The 20,100-nt window shown below is 33.5% G+C and overlaps 1 protein-coding gene and 1 long non-coding RNA gene across 3 annotated transcripts; both read left to right on the plus strand.

The window, feature by feature from the left end:
• Positions 1 to 427: 427 nt before the first annotated feature.
• On the plus strand, positions 428 to 2,066 carry Prosalpha3 (proteasome alpha3 subunit). Its single transcript, XM_076525856.1, has 3 exons — positions 428 to 586; positions 1,058 to 1,685; positions 1,770 to 2,066. Exons 1-3 carry the CDS (start codon positions 584 to 586, stop codon positions 1,910 to 1,912), a joined length of 774 nt encoding a protein of 257 aa, XP_076381971.1. The 5' UTR covers positions 428 to 583; the 3' UTR covers positions 1,913 to 2,066.
• A 1,560-nt stretch (positions 2,067 to 3,626) lies between these two features.
• LOC117224282 (uncharacterized) lies at positions 3,627 to 18,743 on the plus strand. Of its 2 annotated transcripts, XR_013034730.1 has the most exons (6): positions 3,627 to 3,740; positions 4,236 to 4,377; positions 4,482 to 4,620; positions 6,366 to 6,583; positions 6,664 to 6,833; positions 15,371 to 18,743. It is a non-coding gene; the product is annotated as an uncharacterized LOC117224282 (long non-coding RNA). The 2 variants fall into 2 exon arrangements; XR_004491175.2 differs by having other exon boundaries at positions 6,366 to 6,833.
• The last annotated feature ends 1,357 nt before the right edge of the window (positions 18,744 to 20,100 follow it).

Genomic DNA, 20,100 nt, shown 5'->3' on the forward strand with positions numbered 1-20,100 from the left:
TTTACTGCGCAACCAGCTCCGCACAGATTTCTCAAAAAGAAAACGAGATCTAATTCGCAGTGAATCGTCAACCAATCAGAGTGCAAAGCAATTTCTTACCTCATTTTTGATTGCTTAGCAAGCTGCGGTCAAGAGTAAACAATCTCTCAATTCTCTTGAATTGAAACAATGCAGCGAATTGCTGTGCTCATGATTAGCTGACGATTTGTAGTGCTTGTGGTCTCACTCTTTTCGCGCATCTGTACACCTGGCGCTCCATCTGAAACATGTGGCGCGATATTCGACTTGTATTTTTCGCATGTCTTTTTCTGAAAGATATGAAGTAGCAGCGGTAAAAAATTCTTGCACTTCCGTCTTCGATCGAGCATTACTGATACAGTCTATAAACTCATGGCAAGTTACTAAAAGTTCATCACTCCACCGTCGACGGCGCTGAGATAGAAAATCTTCGAATCTTGCAACACTGATTGTGAGTAAGAGGCTTGTCAAGTCTTGTATATTGTATGTGATTGTATGCTTACAGAGTCAACTCTCAATTCTATATTCTAAAGTGTTGTAATTATACTAACAAAAGTTCCGCATAATGGTAAGTATTATATAAGTTTATTTAATTTTTATGTTATGATTATTATTCATAATATTGTTTTATTTTCATCAATTTTCTTATGGGATAATGCCGACTAGGTTATATAAATTGCACTGTCATCAGACAATAATAAACTTCTCTATATAACAATGACAGAATAATTAATTTTGTTAGTATTGAATTATATTTTGATCATATGAACGCATTCAATTCAATTCTGCCCTAAGTAAAAGATTTGACTAAAATACCTCGTTATTAATTTGTATTATTTTCATTAATAGAATATGTAGGTTAGAACTTCATCATCTATATGTGATCAGAATAATGCTGTATTTTATTTATTAACTTTTATTAATGTATTTAATGTTTGTGAATGAAAACTAATGAGAAATATTACATCACAGATGTAAGATATGAGATGATGAAAATAGTTATTATTATGTATATTTAATTCATAGTACTCTATTGTAGGCACGGAGGTATGATACACGTACAACGATCTTCTCACCGGAGGGACGTTTATACCAAGTAGAATATGCTATGGAAGCTATTAGTCATGCGGGTACTTGCCTTGGTATCCTAGCAAATGATGGGATTTTACTTGCTGCAGAAAGGCGTAACACTAATAAACTTTTGGATGAAGTATTTTTCTCTGAAAAAATTTATAAGCTAAATGATGATGTTGTTTGTTCTGTTGCTGGAATAACGTCAGATGCAAATGTATTAACAAATGAATTGCGCCTTATAGCGCAACGTTATTTTCTGCAATATGGAGAACCAATTCCATGTGAACAACTTGTTTCTTGGCTTTGTGATGTAAAACAAGCATATACTCAGTATGGTGGGAAAAGACCTTTTGGAGTTTCAATTTTATATATGGGATGGGATAAACATTATGGATACCAATTATATCAGTCAGATCCAAGTGGAAATTATGGTGGATGGAAAGCAACTTGTATTGGAAATAATGCAGCTGCAGCAGTGTCATCATTAAAACAAGAGTACAAGGATGGAGAAACAACGCTAAAGGATGCTATGGCATTAGCTATAAAAGTACTTTCGAAGACCTTAGATATGAATAAATTGTCTTCGGACAAAGGTGAATTTATTTTTTTCTTTGTATATCTATTTTTGTAATAAGTATAATCTACGAAATCCTAAGTCCTTACCTTTTTCATTGTAGTTGAAATGGCCACATTAACGAGAGAAAATGGTAAAACGAAGACAAGAATTCTTTCTGCAAGTGAAGTTGATGCTTTAATTGCAGAGTACGATCGTTTAGAAGCACTCGCTGAACAAGCCAAGAAAGAGAAACAGAAATTATAGAAAGGAAATATATGCCTTATATTTTCTCCTATGCATTTTTGTTTCGAAAATATCATAGAAATCAATGTTGAACGGGAAACACAATAAGAAGCAAATGAAAGGATATATTTAACTAGTAATAATAAAAGAATAAACATTTTTTATGTCCCACTAATTACGTCTTTTTCATCAACATTTACAGAATAGAATTTAACTATTATTTCTCCGATAATTTAACTTATTCCTTATAAGTGATTATATCTCTAATTATGTAGGAGTGTCTCATTGATGTCTTTCAGTTTTTGCATAGAAGATATAGCAATAATATACGTTTACAAAATCATACACTTGATTCTAAGCATTTCATGGATTATATAATTGCAGTTGCAATAATATTTATATTCTTCTGTAAGAGTTGAGAAAATAAATTTATAATTTAATTTCATTTACGTTAAATCAACAATTCTGACAATTAATTACTTCAAAATAAGGAAACTGTTTAGTTTATGTAAATATTCAGGCTCGAAACAAAGTTTTGTGAACACAATTTACAGTTATTATTATTAAGAAAAAGAAATAATTATTATCATTAGGTTCTGCGTTATTTAATAGTCGGTCGGAACGTATAATCGTATAACGTGTATAATAAAAATAAAGCATTTTGAATAAGTAACGTAAACGGGAAAGTGAAGTAACGTAAAAGTGAAGTAGATATATAATTTTTAATTTGATATTAGTCTATTAAGGTTTCACATATAAACATACTGTTTCCTCATTTAAAATTTACTTTCAATAAAACATGTTTTATTAACTTACATATTTGCTATCATTTCTGAGAAATAAAATTTAAAGTCAATCATTTTTACGGAGAGACTAAAATTATTTCAACGAAAACAAATCTGGAAACGTAATCTTTTTATTCGTGACTCACGGTTTTACCCAAACAATAAGGAAAGAAAACTTTCAAACACCATTCAGGCCCCGTTGATCTCCCACGTACGAAGGAGTTCAAATAATATATATAAACTTAAAAATATAATATAATCTGATAGCATAGCATTGTATATATAAAGATTAATGTTTCAATACTGAAAAAAAGTGTAAAAAGTTATGTGTCGAGTCATATTGACCAAGCTGCCGATGCGGTCCCACTCCGGGGCGCGATCCCACTACTGCCCGCCACGGAGACTTTTGGCTGCTGGGTTTCCCCTCTGGCCCGGTTCGCCTCTCCTTAGCCAACCTGGCCACCCTCGACTCCTCAAAGGTGCCCATATTGATGGCGAGCTTAGTGCGGACGCCCTGTCAACGTGAATCCCGTACCAACAGGAACCCCCGACCTCAGACCCTCCAACACAACCAGCCTCCGAGTAGCCGGATTACAGGAGCCGCCACACTCCCAGCTGAAATTCATTGCTACTATTCATCTATTTAACTCACAACTTACGATGAGGTCCATGTGCCAGCAATACTGCAAAAGCGTAATTTGAAACCCAGGCAGCGTTGGAAGCTGTGATTACGAATTACAGATCTTTTTAAGCCAGATTACTACTATCCAAATGTAGAAATGGAGAACAATACAAATATGGCGCACACTCTTTTCTATAGATACGTCGATAATGCGGTACATTAAGTAAGGTAAGTCTATGATGCAGTACATCTGTTGGTAAGTGGAGCAATAATTTGGATTGCACCTACTGTCGATAAAGCAGTTGTCTAAACTGATTTAGTCAAAAGAGTTACCATTATTTGCTTTATTGATATTTATTTACACCGATTCACAGAATGGTTCGTACCCCGTGAAAATCGACTTTGTATATACAACATTGTCAACAATCTTTGCATTAATAAGGTAAGTTAGTAACCAAATTACGTCTTATTTTTATTCGAATCCGCTCTAAATCCGTAGACAGAAATGAGCAACACAACGCATCATGTTGATATTAATGATATTAGTGCTGTTTATAAAAATGGCGCATGACTTCTATCGAGATCCAATCCATCTAAACAATCTAAACCATACTTGTTTATGGTTTAGATAAGCTTCCAAGTCGATTTTATCGGTAACGAAGCCTCGAATAAAATAACGATCCTTGTCTTCGATTTGTTTTTCATTGAAAATCACTCCCGTCTCGGTCGTACCACCGATGCTGGGACACCCTGTATGCTGTATATTATTTCGAAAACATGAATATGGTGTTTTTAATTTTCAACCTTTCTGCTGAAGGTTCGATTTTGAAAAAAGACTCTGTCACCTGTAGGCGGTATTTTAATAATTATTGGTTAAGTCGATGGTTTGTGGAGACTATTAAAAAATTAATTTTCTTTTGTTTACTTTTTGTTGAAGGAAAAAAATACAAGTATCTACCTCATCGAATGCGGGGAGAACGTAATTGTATTAACGATAAACATCATTGAGCCAGACGGAACTTCACTTTCGACGTTGAATGCTCGATGGACATGAAACTTTCGATATTCGCTAATAATAAGTAAATATAATATTAATCATAATAATAATAATGATAATAATAATGATAATAATAATGATAATGCACATATGGTAGATAAAACGCAATTTCTAAATGTTTTTCAGGGCAAGATAGGCGGAAAAAGGTGGTTAAGTGTTCGCGCGAACACATCACGAGGCATTCTCACGAAGTTTTGTTTAATTTAATCGACATCACAATAACAACATACTTTGTAGAAATATTACGGACGAGAAACAGGTTAAGGTAAGAAGAAGAAAAGATCAACGGTTGCGAGTTAAACTGGATCTTCTTCTCCCCGAAGAACCGCTTTCAACGACTCGAATAATAGACGAAGGAGACAGAAAAACAAGATGACTGGTTTGAGTATTTGTAGCATGAACTACAGTGAACGAAGTTTGAATGGAGACATTACTATTTTTTTTTTTAATAACAGGAACTTTGGCACTCTGTTGCTAACGTTAAGAGTAAGTTGAAAATTTAGACGGACAGTAAAAAATAAAAAGCCAGTATCGCAAATGCAAAATTTTTCAACAACAGTTTTAACAAGTTTTAAAAGAATTATGATTTACATTAACGGATCTATTGATTTTTTTTTGCTATTTGTTTTTTAATTGAATTGTTTTCAATAGTTTGTAAAATAAAATATTAGACACACTTAATATTAACATTCACTGAATTACGGACGATATTTTTCGTGCCAATGATGCCACTGTACTAAGCAATTGTTACTGTCCTTATTCAAATTTCGTGCACACAAACCATTTTGAATTTTATTGGATTCTTTATTTAATTATCTAGTATCATCTATGACAATTATGAGTGAAATATGCTATCTGTCACGTTCACAGATATCAATTCGAATATCAAAATTTTCGATGACATTTTGGCATATTTGCTCGTTCAATTCGCCAATTTCATTTCTAATGTTGTTCGTTAGGCCACGAATTGTTGCTGGTTCGTTGGCATAAACGTTGCTTTTCGAATGACCCCGAAGAAAAATGTCCAATGGTGTCAAATCACACGAACCGAGTGGTCGATTCATCGTTTCTTGAAAAATTGATCGACCATTGAACCTCGATCGCAATAAAACAATGTCGAATCGTATACGACTTCATCGTTAAAATCGTTCCTTATTGCAGTATAGGATAACGAAAAAAGAATCTGACAAGAAACAAACATGGTGTACGATATTCTCATACAACATTTTAATGGTATTTTCGGATATGTATACGAACTTCTAATTGTCGTAGTAAAATCATCGAAACAAGATATCGAACAACATTATTCTCTCGCGTTTAAAACAAATTTTCAAGAGCTACAGATAGGTGAAAATCGACAGCCCGCAGCGGCTATTGTTAGAATAATACAGAATCAAATCATACATCAAGAGAACATATTTATATTAATGTTTTCACGCGATGGAGTAGATCTTAGGACAACCGATTTATATATTTAGAACACGGCGAGATAGTCGTTGATAACGTATGCGACATTGTTTGCGAACAATTGAATCGACTACGCTTTGTCGTAATCGTTATCGAAACACATAAGTCGTTGCGTTTTTGTAAATAAGGAGACGAGAGAAAATCGTTCGCGAATCAATCACGTTCGATAGCCAATCACCGACCGCATTATATTGCTCGCATATCGTGGGGGCAAACTTGGCAGTAACAATGACAAACGTAAGCGAGAGCTCAAGTAAATACTTGTCGTTCATTGTGTGCTGGTTTAATTGTTATCAAATTCTGTATCGTTTGCAAAGTACAATTTCGAATATCGGTCGCGAGATCGAAAATGGTCCATCCGAAAACCGGCGAATATATATAATATAATATATAATATATGTAATATATATAATAATATAATATATAATATATGTAATATTATATAATAATATAACATATAATATATGTAATATATATTTATTATATTTATATAATAATATATATAATATATATATAATATGCGAATCATTTTCGCTGTTCCAGTTGGGCCGGCAAGGTGTTTCGGATTTCGAAGATATCACCACCGACTTTCTCCCCGCACGCAGCCAAATTTCTCACGAATCCGGACCGGCACCCTTCCTCTAAGGGGGCAACAAAAAGAAACGACCGTTAACCACCTTTCTCCCCTCTTAATCATCCCTCCGGCCGTGCTCTCTGTCCGAATAAACCGTGCATCCCCTTCGGCCTGGCTCCGGAAACAGGTAAAGATCTCCTCCGTTCGCGTGACCTTCGACCCCTCGACCCTACCGGCTCAAAAGAAAGAGGGGTGCATTGTGTTCAGAAATGTTCTCACGAGCCATCGTAACGTCTGCACCCGTCAAAACGACTATTTAAGGGCCCCGTACCAACGACAGAACAGTCAGAAGTGTTTTGCAACTCGCGGCGGACAGCGACGCGGACGATCCTTGCCCTTGGGCCGTCCGTCTCTCGTCGAGGATCTCTTCGCGAAGGGTGAGTCCCGTTTCTGGCAACTTAGGTCTTGGTGCTTCGATAGACTATCCTAAAATATATCACGTTCTCGGCCGTTTCCTTTTATATTTTTACTACGCTGTCGTTCTTTTATTTTACTCTCTCCCTCTCTCTCTCTTTTTCTCTCTCTCTCTTCCGGTTTCCCTCTCGTTCGAGCTTTGATCGCGTTTCTCGCGCATCACAAATCGAACAGGATCGTTCGTTCCGACCGAAAGTTGTGCCATCGATTATAAAAGTGGCGCGAAATCGTGCACGGGCCTTTGGAATTTTCATTCGAACGCGGATCTTCTTCGCGTCTACGAATTTCGACCGAACAGCCGTCTCTCGATGGAGATCTTGAATAACGCGACGTCAATGAAACAGCTTTAATCTCCGTTCAATTTTCACCGTAAATCTTACACGCCAGCACTCTCCCCGCGGATTTAAACGATTTCTAAACGCATGTGATCCGCATGGTTTTCATCTCGAGCGTCCACCGATTTTGAAATATTAGACACGAAATGAATCTACCGTACCTGTAAAAACTGATCTCGGTCCTTCGATCTCTTCAGAGCGAAGCACAAAAGCGAATCGCACGGATCAGCCACGGTTTTATAATCAGTGGCACACGTTTGTTGAAATTTTATTTCTGAACGAGAGATATGTGTATCTCTCTCACACACACACTCACACTCTCTCTCTCTCTCCCTCTCTCTCTCTCTCTCTCTCTCTTTGCATCCGAAAATTGTGGGAATGTTTAGTTTTATTTGTTAAATTGGGATTATTGTTCGCGTTATCTTCAGTGTCGGGATAGTGATTGGGTTAGTGTGCGCACAGAAAATTTACAATTTCGGGCGAGAAAGTCGAGGCGACCGAACAAATTTTCTCCATTGATTGTACCGATTCTGTCAGCAATAACGAACATGAATATTCGCAAAATTGTCCGCGTCCTGTCAATCGAATTTACAATATATTATGAAGCTAATTCGGACTAAAAAAGAAAAGAAAAATTCGGTGTCGTTGAATGAGACAGCACGAATTTCGTACGAAAATAGTTTCTTCTATCACGCGGTTCTGCGTTAACACAGAGAGATTTTCCAATTTACTTACTGTCCGTCTAAATGGTTGAATTAGTTGAATAAATGAACGAAAACTTTGTTTACAATTACTCGGTGGCTATGTCGGGGAGAACAATGAACGGCGATTTATTGCGATCGTGTAACAGTTTCCCAATTCTTTCTGCAAGCTTCTGCAAAACTTTCTGCAAAACTTCTGCAAAACTGATTTTATATCTTATCGATTGCCGTTGATTGCACTTTTTCGTCCAAGATTTTTCGATCACGATTGCGAAACGATTCCATCATTCGCGATTTCCATCTGCTTCGATCAACCATAAAAACAGCAGAAAATGCATATAAATAGAATTTTGACATTGATCTACAAACAGAAGCGATCCACAGAATGATCCACGAGCATTGCACTCGATCAAATTGGGTTTAAATGTTTTATTGTAACGTTGAGAAAATTGTCGCCGAAGAATGATTAACATACTGTTCGCAATAAGGAAGTTACCGTTAGCTGTTACTTGTCGCAATTATTATCGCATGTTACAATCGAGAAAACAATCGAACAAATTATTCTCTGTATTAAGTTTCCTGCAGTAGAGATAAATATAGTAGATTCATATATTTATATATCTATAGCGAGTTATGTTTAAAATTGGAACGGTGAAATATCGCATAACATTTAATAAGAGAATTTACTGCTACAGTTCGCAAAAATATCCGCGATCGCAAAAAAATCATTCGAGAAATGTATGAACTCTGATTATTCGGTTTACGTTTATTTGATCAGTATCACGGAAAATATTTCAATCCGAACAATGGAAGGATAGTTATTAAAGTAATATTTCCAGAAGTTACATTTCCGAAACCTCCAATTTGTGTGTTTTATTCACCGTAAAACAGCGAACTTGAAACAGTCCAAATACGTTTCGATTTCGAAAAAACGAGAGAGCAATAATTTGTTGATGCGCGGATGCTTCTACAACTAGGTTTCCGGATAAAAATTCTAATTTTATGGAAAATCGGTTGTGCCTCTGCTTAAAAAATATATATACATATATTATGTCAAGTATCCAAGGAACAGCAAAGTATTTAAACATTTTCAAAGTTGCAAACTCTGGTAAAAGCTTCCTTCGAAAGGCGGAAATCTTGTTTCCTCTCGATTGCCACTAAAATGTACAAACGTGTGAAACAGAATGAACAAAAACTGTCGTTAGCATATTTGCTACGGTTGCGTCAAGGTTATTAATCCTAAACCATTAAGAAAACCCATAAACGATTGAATACACGTTTCGACAGCGTCTGCTCTTACGAAATAAACCACCGAGATAAATTATAGAATGCGCAGATATTTTTGTTAATGTTAATTTTGTATAATGTACGTCTCTCTCTCTCTCTCTCTCAACCGGTGATCAAAATTTTCAATCAATCAGAATTTATTGTTGGTTCGTTGAAAACGAAAAGTTCTCGTTCACATGTTGGCGCGGTTTAAAAATGTCGAACGTTTTCGTTCACATTTCATTTGTTTATTTTAGATTTTTCTACCTCGAATTGTCAATTCATAGTAAAACGAAAGTAAAACACGATAAAACACACAGATTTTCAACAGAATCTCCAGACTTCAGTTTGCACGAACGTTCTCGTTAATTATATCAGCGAATATTTTGAAATAGCAACAAATTCTTTGAACGATAAAAATCGTCGTAACACGTGTTTCATGTCTGTTAACAAAATATCCAATTACGTTCGAAAGCTAACGGTCCTAGAAAATCGAGTCTAGTTAAAACCGACGACAAAATCGTTTACACGAATAATCTCGTACAAAACACGACTGTGTATTTCGCTTTCTTGCCGAATTTAATCCGAGATACTTTTAAGATGTTTCGAGAGAGTCGAAGTATTCGAATTTTATTTGGGAATAAATTTGAACTTCGACGAGCGTTTTACAAAACGAGAAAGGTATGCGACGGAATTGATCGATTTTGTTCATTACCTTCCCCGTTACCGTGAAAATTGCTTGAAATTTCTTAAAGTATCCTTCGTTTCTTGCCAAACAACAAGAACAAATGCTAGAAGCTTTGGAAATATTAGAGAATATAAATATTAGAATTAAAAATTATTAAATATTAGAATATATTAATGTCGACGTTCATTTGATTCTGAAATCTTTTTGCTATTTCTGAAATCCTCAAAATTCCATTTCCCAATGCAAATTAAACCAGTCGAAGTATTCGGTAAATCGTCATCTGCAAATTTTGTGGACTCATATGTTATTAATGCATATCTTAGAAGATAATAAAACAGGAGAAATGTTTTGCAATCTAAAAACGTCTTTGTACTGTCATCAGCGGAACAGATAATTATCCATAATGCTGTAATACTAACCGCTTTCAAAAATTAACGCTACTGACATTCTTGTTGTTATTACAATGAAATTTTTATTTGCCAATTTTTCGGCGTCTCTGTTACAGTTGTTTCTGATTCGATCGAATATTTGGGCAATTACAATGATAAACACAGCGACAGATGTAATATATTCATGGACACTGATAAACACAAAAAGAGTCAGAAAGTTTTTCGTACGATTATTTATCATTATCTTGAAAATAGGTCGATGTATTTATTACTGAAAACACATAGTTAATATAAAATTTCAACAACATTAATGGATTTTTACCGCAACAATAAAATGGGAGAGGGGGAGGGGGTAAAACTTTCTTGCGGAGAAACCCTTTACTGAATCATTGAACATTTTAGAATCTATTTTTCGGTAAGTTTTGCACAGATCACAATATATTTTCCGTCCGAAGTTTGAATCCGAAATATACCGAAAAATTATAATTAGAAGCGTTTCGAGAATTGAAATAAATAATGAAGTTACCGTTTAACAAATACATCGTACGAACGTTATTTAAGGATTTCACAAATTTTGTTATGAAATCGACGATATCTGGACACATACAACCCCCCCCCCCTGGATGTTTAAACTATTAAAATTACTATTCTTTTAGACGTGTTTCTAAAAATTGTAGAGGTCGAACAAAATGAATTTAAATCGAACAATGATTTAAATAGATCCGACACTAATATTATTCGATAATGAATGTGAATTACCTAAAGATATTTCAGAAGAATTGCAACTATTAGGACGTAAACTTTTCTTTTTTAGAACAATTAACTTTTCCTTCGAAAAATATTCGCCTGACAGATATAGCAACTGATAATATTATATAAAATTATTATGAAATTACGCCTGTTAGGGCGTAAACTTTTCTTTTTTGGAACAATTAACTTTTCCTTCGAAAAATATTTGCCTGACAGATATAGCAACTGATAATATTATATAAAATTATTATGAAATTACGCCTATTAGGGCGTAAACTTTTCTTTTTTAGAACAATTAACTTTTCCTTCGAAAAATATTCGCCTGACAGATATAGCAACTGATAATATTATATAAAATTATTATGAAATTACGCCTATTAGGGCGTAAACTTTTCTTTTTTAGAACAATTAACTTTTCCTTCGAAAAATACTCGCCTGACAGATATAGCAACTGATAATATTATATAAAATTATTATGAAATTACGCCTATTAGGGCGTAAACTTTTCTTTTTTAGAACAATTAACTTTTCCTTCGAAAAATATTCACCTGACAGATATAGCAACTGATAATATTATATAAAATTATTATGAAATTACGCCTATTAGGGCGTAAACTTTTCTTTTTTAGAACAATTAACTTTTCCTCCGAAAAATACTCGCCTGACAGATATAGCAACTGATAATATTATATAAAATTATTATGAAATTACGCCTGTTAGGGCGTAAACTTTTCTTTTTTGGAACAATTAACTTTTCCTTCGAAAAATATTCGCCTGCCAGATATAGCAACTGATCATTTAAATGACAGTAATCCGTAAACATTCAGAACATGAAAAATGGAAAACGATCGTTGCCGAACAATGCCCCGGGTATTTGGAAACAAATGCAAAAATCATGCTTGCCGTTTTGTCGTAAATAAACAGCTTGTCATGAACAAGATAGAACATTTTTCCGACAACCATAATTTTGTTTTCAAATCGAGATAATGCTATTGATACAGAAATGGAGAAAAATCATTGATCAACCGATAAATTCGTGCGAGCATCAAATTTGACATTAATATATTACTAATTAATACATTAATATAATCATTTTCCCGTTACTATAATGCTTCATTGTTTACAGAAATTTTGTTCCTGTCTTTCTTCGACTTGCAATCATTTGTCTGACTGTCACGAGAAATGTCGATCGATGCCGATATATTCTTTTATGTTTTCGTTTTAACAAGAAAAAAAAAATTAATTACGCTCGGCCCTACTCTATCCAGGCACTAAGATCCAAAACGAAAATTTTTATTCAAAATTTTCCACGCTCCACTTGTCGTTCACCGTTTTCGGAATGTCAAAATTTTCAACGAAATAGAATGCAACAAAAAATTCACCAGCGCCTACAATGACGAACCTGATTTTATTACGAACAAATTCGTGTTATTTAACTGGGAAATTAATACAATCTTGTGTCGTTTCAGTTTCCAGAATCGCAATAGACAATATATGTGATACCAAACTCGAAGATTTTTTACTTTCTTATTCTTCGCGATTAAATTTTATTCAATTGGACACAGAACTCACAGATATAGTGTAAGGCTTAAAGGGTCAATTGCGCTTCCTTCAAATTGAAATAATAATACTAATAATAATAATAATAATAGAAATAGTAATAGTATTAGTATTAGTAGTAGTAATAATAGTAATAGTAATAATAAAAATTGTTTGCCAGTAAAAATAATTCGTCGCACGTTCCAAGCATTGTTAGTCAGTGAAACTTACATTATCGCATTTATTTTTCGTTATTTAATAATTACCAATTGCATTTTCAAACTACTGTGCGCTATACAGCCTTAAAATCTTTAGTTAACGTTTTTACACAAGTGCAGAATATAAATGCAACCGTGCGAAAAAAATCATAATATCTTGACGAAACCACGTGAAATAAACAATATTTAGTAAAAAGCACTCAAGTCACTTCCCAACTGTGATTTGGATCATCTAAAATACCGTACAGATCGACTCGGGGACATGTGCTTCGCCTGGAAAGGAATCTATTTCAAACATATCAAGGCCGCATTCTAATACTGATAAAACTGCTATTTAAATTTTAGATCCTCTTTTCAAATCGACTGAAACCCGGTCCAGATCCGCCAAGGTCTCGTTTCAAATTTACCAAATGTTTGGCTTAGACCGGTCTAGGCCTTGTTTTCGAATGTTTCCGGCCAAAGTTTCTCGGGCATTCGTCCACGCTGTCTGAATCGATATAAATTATTTATCTACGCAAACGTCGCGGAAAATATCTCTTAAAATTGCTTTAAAAAAAGAAGAAGAAGAAGAAGAAGAAAGAAAACAGACAAAATACAGAATCAAATTAATACCGTGCTGCGTCCCGAATGTTTACGAAACACGTCTCGAAGTAACAGAATTTCGAAGCTGTTAAATATTATTTGGACAATCTTACGTCATTTTCATCGAGTGAGAAAACACAACTAATTGTTCATTATTGTCTGAACTATTTTAACATTGAAAAGCAATAGACAGAGCATGGAATAACGTTCGAAACGCGCGAGACCGCGACAAAAATAAGACGATCTGCATAAACGAATGTACCATGATTTCGCACGAAATATGATATTTTGCGGGAAAAAGAGATCGTTCAAAGAATGATTTTGGCTTCGAGAAAAGCTTTGCAATGGCTGTCTGTGTACGTAAAAATACATTACGGATCTCCATAGTCGCTTGAACACGATGCACATTCAACGAACGAAGTGACAGATTTTTGTAACAATTTTCGCAACTCATTTTGAAACCGGGATCGATTCATACTGAAAAATATACTTTTAAATTGTTCGAAATCAGAGAACGATATGTTTCAATTTTCTCGTTCAAAATTCGCGAATTCGATATATTTACGTGTGGAATAGAAAATACGAACGCTCATGATCGAACATAACAAAATCTGAACGGAAACAGTTAAATTTGACCGAGCAGAAAAAAAAGAAAATTCAATTAAATTCAATTAAATTTAATTAGACTCAATTAAACTCGATTAAATTCAATCAAATTCAATTCAATTAAACTCGATTATATTCAATCAAATTCAATTCAATTCAATTAAACTCGATTAAATTCAATCAAATTCAATTCAATTCAATTAAACTCAATTAAATTCAATCAAATTCAATTAAACACGATTATATTCAATCAAATTCCATTCAATTCAATTAAACTCAATTAAATTCAATCAAATTCAATTAAACACGATTATATTCAATCAAATTCCATTCAATTCAATTAAACTCAATTAAATTCAATCAAATTCAATTAAACACGATTATATTCAATCAAATTCCATTCAATTCAATTAAACTCAATTCAATTCAATCAAATTCAATTCAATTCAATTAAACACGATTATATTCAATCAAATTCAATTCAATTCAATTAAACTCAACTAAATTCAATCAAATTCAAGTAAATTCAATTAAACTCAATTAAATCCAATTAAAAAATAAACCAAATTCAATTTCTTCTAATGCACGAGACATTATGACATGCAAAATGCTTATTGCAAAATAAACAATATTTTCGATGCACGAACGTGCTGCAAAATGTATAATTTACAGTTTTCCAAAGGATACAGGCAGCCAATAATAAAAGTACAAATAATATCTCCAGAAAGAAAGACATTTTTCCAAACAAATACTTCTAAAACAGTCGAAAATCCTACGGCAATGATGTCAACGAAATCACACAGTTATTAAAATAATTGCACTTGTAACACAATAATGCGAAAAGCACATACTGGTATCGGCTGATAGCACAGAAAAAATTCCGGACCATTGATATAAATTAATAAATGCATCACACTCGAATAAGATGAAGATCGACCATGTTCACTGGTTCGATCTAAACTCGTGCATGGTAAAAATGAATTTTGTGCGCAGAAGAAAAATAGTAAATTAAATTAACAACAAATAACAAATGCGAACAAGTTTTCGAAACGGTCGAGTACAAAATTCGTAGCGCAATTGATCCGAACCGAGAACAGATTTGGCGTTGAATTCCGATTACAAATGAAACAACGAAAACCATCTTTCTGAATGAAAAAAGTGAGCTAACCAAAAAAAAAAAAAAGAAAAGAGTCGAAACTGGACGAAAATGGATAAAAATGAAAACACTACCATCTTTTTTTTTGTTTTTTTTTTTTATTACCCTCGTTACTTGCGCTACCACCGTTGTCTACGAATGTGCCTTTTTTACGTTTCCCTTCTTCTGTTCGCAATTCTTTCCGTTCGTTTGGTACTTGTTTCTTTCAAAATCTGTTTCTTCTTTGTACTTTCTTTGGCGTTTTTTTTTCTAACACTCACAACCTTCCAGGTCTCCGGGACGAAGGAATGGTCGGCGACCCTTGAAATATGGAGGACCTCGGAGGCCGAGGATGAGACGAATGTCCGGGAAACGACGAAATTATCCGGAACGTGAATGAGGTGACAAGCAAAATCGAGAAGAAAGAAGATGCGGGTGAAACGAATAGTGGAAGAAACAAATTTTTCTAGCTGAGAAAAGAAGCAACGACGAAGAAGAACGCGGGAACTGATATAACCGAATATGTTTCAAGATCCGTAATGAGTTCGATGCAGAATAATATAGTAACTAATGGAAATATTAAGGATACACTGTACACTGTTTAAACAACGACAGGGAGAATCGTAAGGAACGGCAGAAAATGGAATCGCTTAAAATGACATCAGAAAATGGGAAGAATGTGAAGAAGGAAATTCCAACGAATGTGAGCAGAACATAAAATAAGACAGAAGAAGACGAAGATAAATACGGTAAAAGTAAAAGAAGACAGAAGAAAATAAGGATAAATATGGAAAAAATGAAAGGAGATAGAAGAAAATAAGAAGAAATACGGTGGAAGTAAAAGAAGATAGAAGAAAATAAGAATAAATACAGTAAAAGAAAAAGAAGATAGAAGAAAATAAGGATAAATACAGTAAAAGTAAGAGAAGATAGAAGAAAATAAGGATAAATACAGTAAAAATAGAAAGAAGCGAAGAAGATGAAGATAAGTACAGTAAAAGTAAATAAACGTAGAAGAAAAGGATAACAAACACAATTCTTGTATATAAAAAATCAAAAAAATTAGATAAAAAAGGAAAAGAAGATCTAGTATCTTCAAAGACCAAATATAAGAAAATGAAGATAAGTACAGTAAAAGTAAATAAATACAGAAGAAAAGGATAATGAACATAATTCTTGTAAATAAAAAATCTAAAAAATTTAAAAAAAAAGGTAAAGAAAAATCTTCAGAAACTAAATAGAGGAAGGCAAAAGAAGATGAAAATAAATACAGTAAAAGTAAATAAATAATCTAAAAAATTAAAAAAAAAAAGAAAAATCTAGTATCTTCAAAAACCAAATACAAGGAGATGAAGATAAGTACAATAAAAGTAAATAAACGCAAATGAAAAGAATAAAAAATGTAAAAAATTAAAAAAAAAAGAGAATCTCGTATCTTGAAAAACCGAGTAAAAAAGAAATTTGGTTTTTAAAACTGGATATTAATGAATGACTAAAATTTAGTTAAACGAATTGGCAACAATTCTGGAATGTAGTATAAAACTTCTTCAAGGGAATATACGCAGAAGAAGACAATCGCCACATTTGAATGTGTATCTATTTCAGAGAAATAGAAATACGTGGAAAAAAAACATAAAAAACATAAAAAAAATTGTTTCGGTTAAAAAAGGGCATCATCTCTTGTGAAATACTGTGTAAACGTGTTTGTTCTCTCATCGTTCAAGTTTTCACGTTGATTAATTATGATACTATAGTTTAACATTCTTACTGTTTATTCGAATTGCATTTACAGTGTTATAAAACGAAAAAAATGTAACAAATTATCAAAATTAATTTTCCGCAAACTTTCTTCAAAACTGTGCATTGATATTATTGAGTTAAAAATTGAATCTAACATGTGACAGATTGAAATTAATATTGTGTTCCAATTTCCTAAATTATCAAAATTTATTGCATGCTTGATATATTATACATATACCTATATAATTCGAAATCGTGTTCCAATTCTTCAAAAATCTTTATTCGGAATTTAGTCAAGGAATTGTAAAAATTACATCCAACATTTGGCAAGTGCAGAACTAAAAGTCTTTTTCAACTTTTGGAAATGTTAAAACGTGCTTTCAGAAATATGTGACAGATAATGAAAATTGATTTTCAGCAAACAATACTTGGAACTCTTTCGAATTATTATTATTGTAGTCAAAATTGTGTCACACATTTGGCATACACAAACGAATATCAAAATTTATTTTCAGGGAGAGATATTCAGGCCTCTGTTGAATATTGAAATAAAAATTGCATTTTCTGTTTGGCAGATATAAAATCAAAACTGTTTTAAAATTTTGTAAGAATGTGAACAAATTTAAAACATTGCAAATGCAAACTTTTCTTAAAGTTACGAAAAAGTGAATTCGTCGGAAATGAGAAAACAAAAGTGAAGTTTATACCGTATTTCAATAGTACTGAGGTATTAAAATTAAGTATATCTAAATAACGATAAAATAAAAATAAATGTTTCATAGAATGCGGTAAAAAGTAATTCACACGTATGTATTTAGTTCTATTACAAGAACGGTTTCAAAATTATTTTTGCCATATTTTAAATACTCTGAGAATTAAAGAAAATCTACATCTGCTAACAAAAATGACTAAGAATAGAAAATAATTTGATTCTATAAATTAGATTTCACAGTTCAAAAATATATAACGCGGCTATAACAATGTAGAAAGATCAAAATTTACATTCGACAACAGTTCCAAATTATTTCTTCTATTCAAAATTGTTCCCGGAAGCGTGTTCAATGATAAATACATCTTTTTTTTCTAAATCAAATGTGAAGCCACAAAAATGGATGAATCTTATTTCGATAAACCGTTCATATTTTGGAAGTTTGAAATTTGATTTCGATAATTAACGAATACAAAGCATTTCTATGAAACGTAAAATGTCAAAGTCGAAAAAAAAATGACAGCGTTCGATTAAAGTTTGTTATCGATCGAGGTGATGCAGCGCGAATTTAAACATAATTCTTGTTTCGTTTTTGATCGTTACGTTTGCCTTGTTAAGTTTACGTCCCGTGCTTGTTAAATCATGTTAGACGTATTGTTCGCACGTCTGTTACTAAGACTCCGAGTTTCCATTGTTAAACGGAATGTTATCGTTGGTTATTGTTAAGTTTGTCGCGCGTTAAGTTCGTTCGTTCGTTCTCTGTTGTTTTCGTTAATGTTATCGCTTCGTTGAGTTACTGTTTAATTATCGAGGGAAAGCAAAAATCCGAAGTTACGATGATGGTTACGTTTTCGTTTGCAAACAAAAAGAAGAAAAAAGAAAAAAAAGAGTAAACAAAAGAAAAAACGATGTTTTATTGTTAAATCGGCACAAAACAGAAAACCGAAGGTTACGTTTGATGGTTACGTTTTTGTTTGCACGTTTTCGGAACGAAACAGGAGGAGGCTCGTGTTACGTTTAATAGTTACGTTTTTGTTTGCCAAGGTTACGAATAGAAAAAAAGAAGAAAAGAATCGATATTTTACGTGTCGGAAGTGTCGCACATTATTTTCACGCGTAAAGCGTTCACGGTAATAAATGCATTGCGCGTGAAAATTTCTTTCCACGTAAAATATACGCGCATAAAAAAGAAAAATAAAAAGAAAATGTTCCGTTCGATAGTTTTGTTTCTGTTATATAATGTCTGGTTAACAAAAAAGAAGAAAGAAAAAAAAAGAAAAGAACGTTGTTTACGGTTGTTCATTGTTTCTACCGAAAACGAATCTGTGTTATCGTTGAAATTCGTTATAGATAACGTTACTGGTTACACGAAAACGAAAAAAACACGTTGTTCTCTGTTTTTGTTTTTCGGTTTTGTTCTCATTGTATTTTTTTCTTTTTTTTTTTTTTTGGTTCTCGCCACAGTGCCTTCGACACTTGTTACACGTTCGTTCCCGATCGAACCGACGGATTTTCGTGTACGAATTCGTATCCCGGACAAAACAATATATAAACGAATCGACGGTCAGCTCGATTTGTTTATTTATTCATTGGTATAATCGACGAATTCATTTTATGGTCGGCGAACAATTGTACATGCGAACGCGCGCCGCCATCGGTTACAGGATGAACAAACAGGGAAAAAATTCATCTCGTTTATCTTGTGTTATTGATACATTTCGCTTCCGTTGTTCGGATGCTACATTGTTCCCTTTTTTCAACCGCGTGCTCCGATGAAAAAGCGAACAATGTAGATTTAAAGCGTTGCTTCCGAGACAAAAAAGCGAGTGCGTAATCGATGGGTCTCGCGTGCCAACACGGCACCGCGCGTAGTTCATAATTATTGTGCTCATAATTGCGCTCATAAACAGCCGATTTATAGAATACATTTGGGTCGTTCGAAATTCGACGTGTATGTACTAGCAAATTCAAAATGATCGGAAACGATTCTCTCGCGTAATTCGGACATCGATAAACGAGAGTCCTCGTGAAAAACGTTTATTCGCGATTTCGATTTTCGATCGTTCGTAAAAGTCTGTGTTTGCATGAACATCCGCGATTATCTGCTTATACATATATGTATGTATGTATGTATGTATGTATGTATGTATGTACTGTCTATTCCTGCGTGTGTACGAGTGAATTTTAATTATTAATCTTTCGAATTGTATCGATCTTTCTGCGGTATGCCGCGACTACGAACGTTGCTAACATTAATGAGCAACGAGAGAAAACTCGTTTTCTGAATGCGCGTACGTCAACGAACCAAATCGTCGCGTAGGTTAACTCCGCGTCTTGTGTAACGTGTATAAAATACAGAATAAAAAAAAAAATAAAACATTAAAAATATTCGACGGGCTTCGTTTCAATCTGTTCGCCGATGTAATCGGCGACCATTCTTCGTTCTCATTTTCCTGTTACACGTCCCATTGGTGTTCGATTAGCAGGGCCGAGTTAAATATATTTTTGAAATATTCAAGGGACTATATTATTATATATTATTATATATATTATTATAAATATTATTATATAT

The sequence above is a fragment of the Megalopta genalis genome, chromosome 13 (assembly GCF_051020955.1).
Source record: "Megalopta genalis isolate 19385.01 chromosome 13, iyMegGena1_principal, whole genome shotgun sequence".
In the NCBI taxonomy this organism is placed as follows: Eukaryota; Metazoa; Arthropoda; class Insecta; order Hymenoptera; family Halictidae; genus Megalopta; species Megalopta genalis.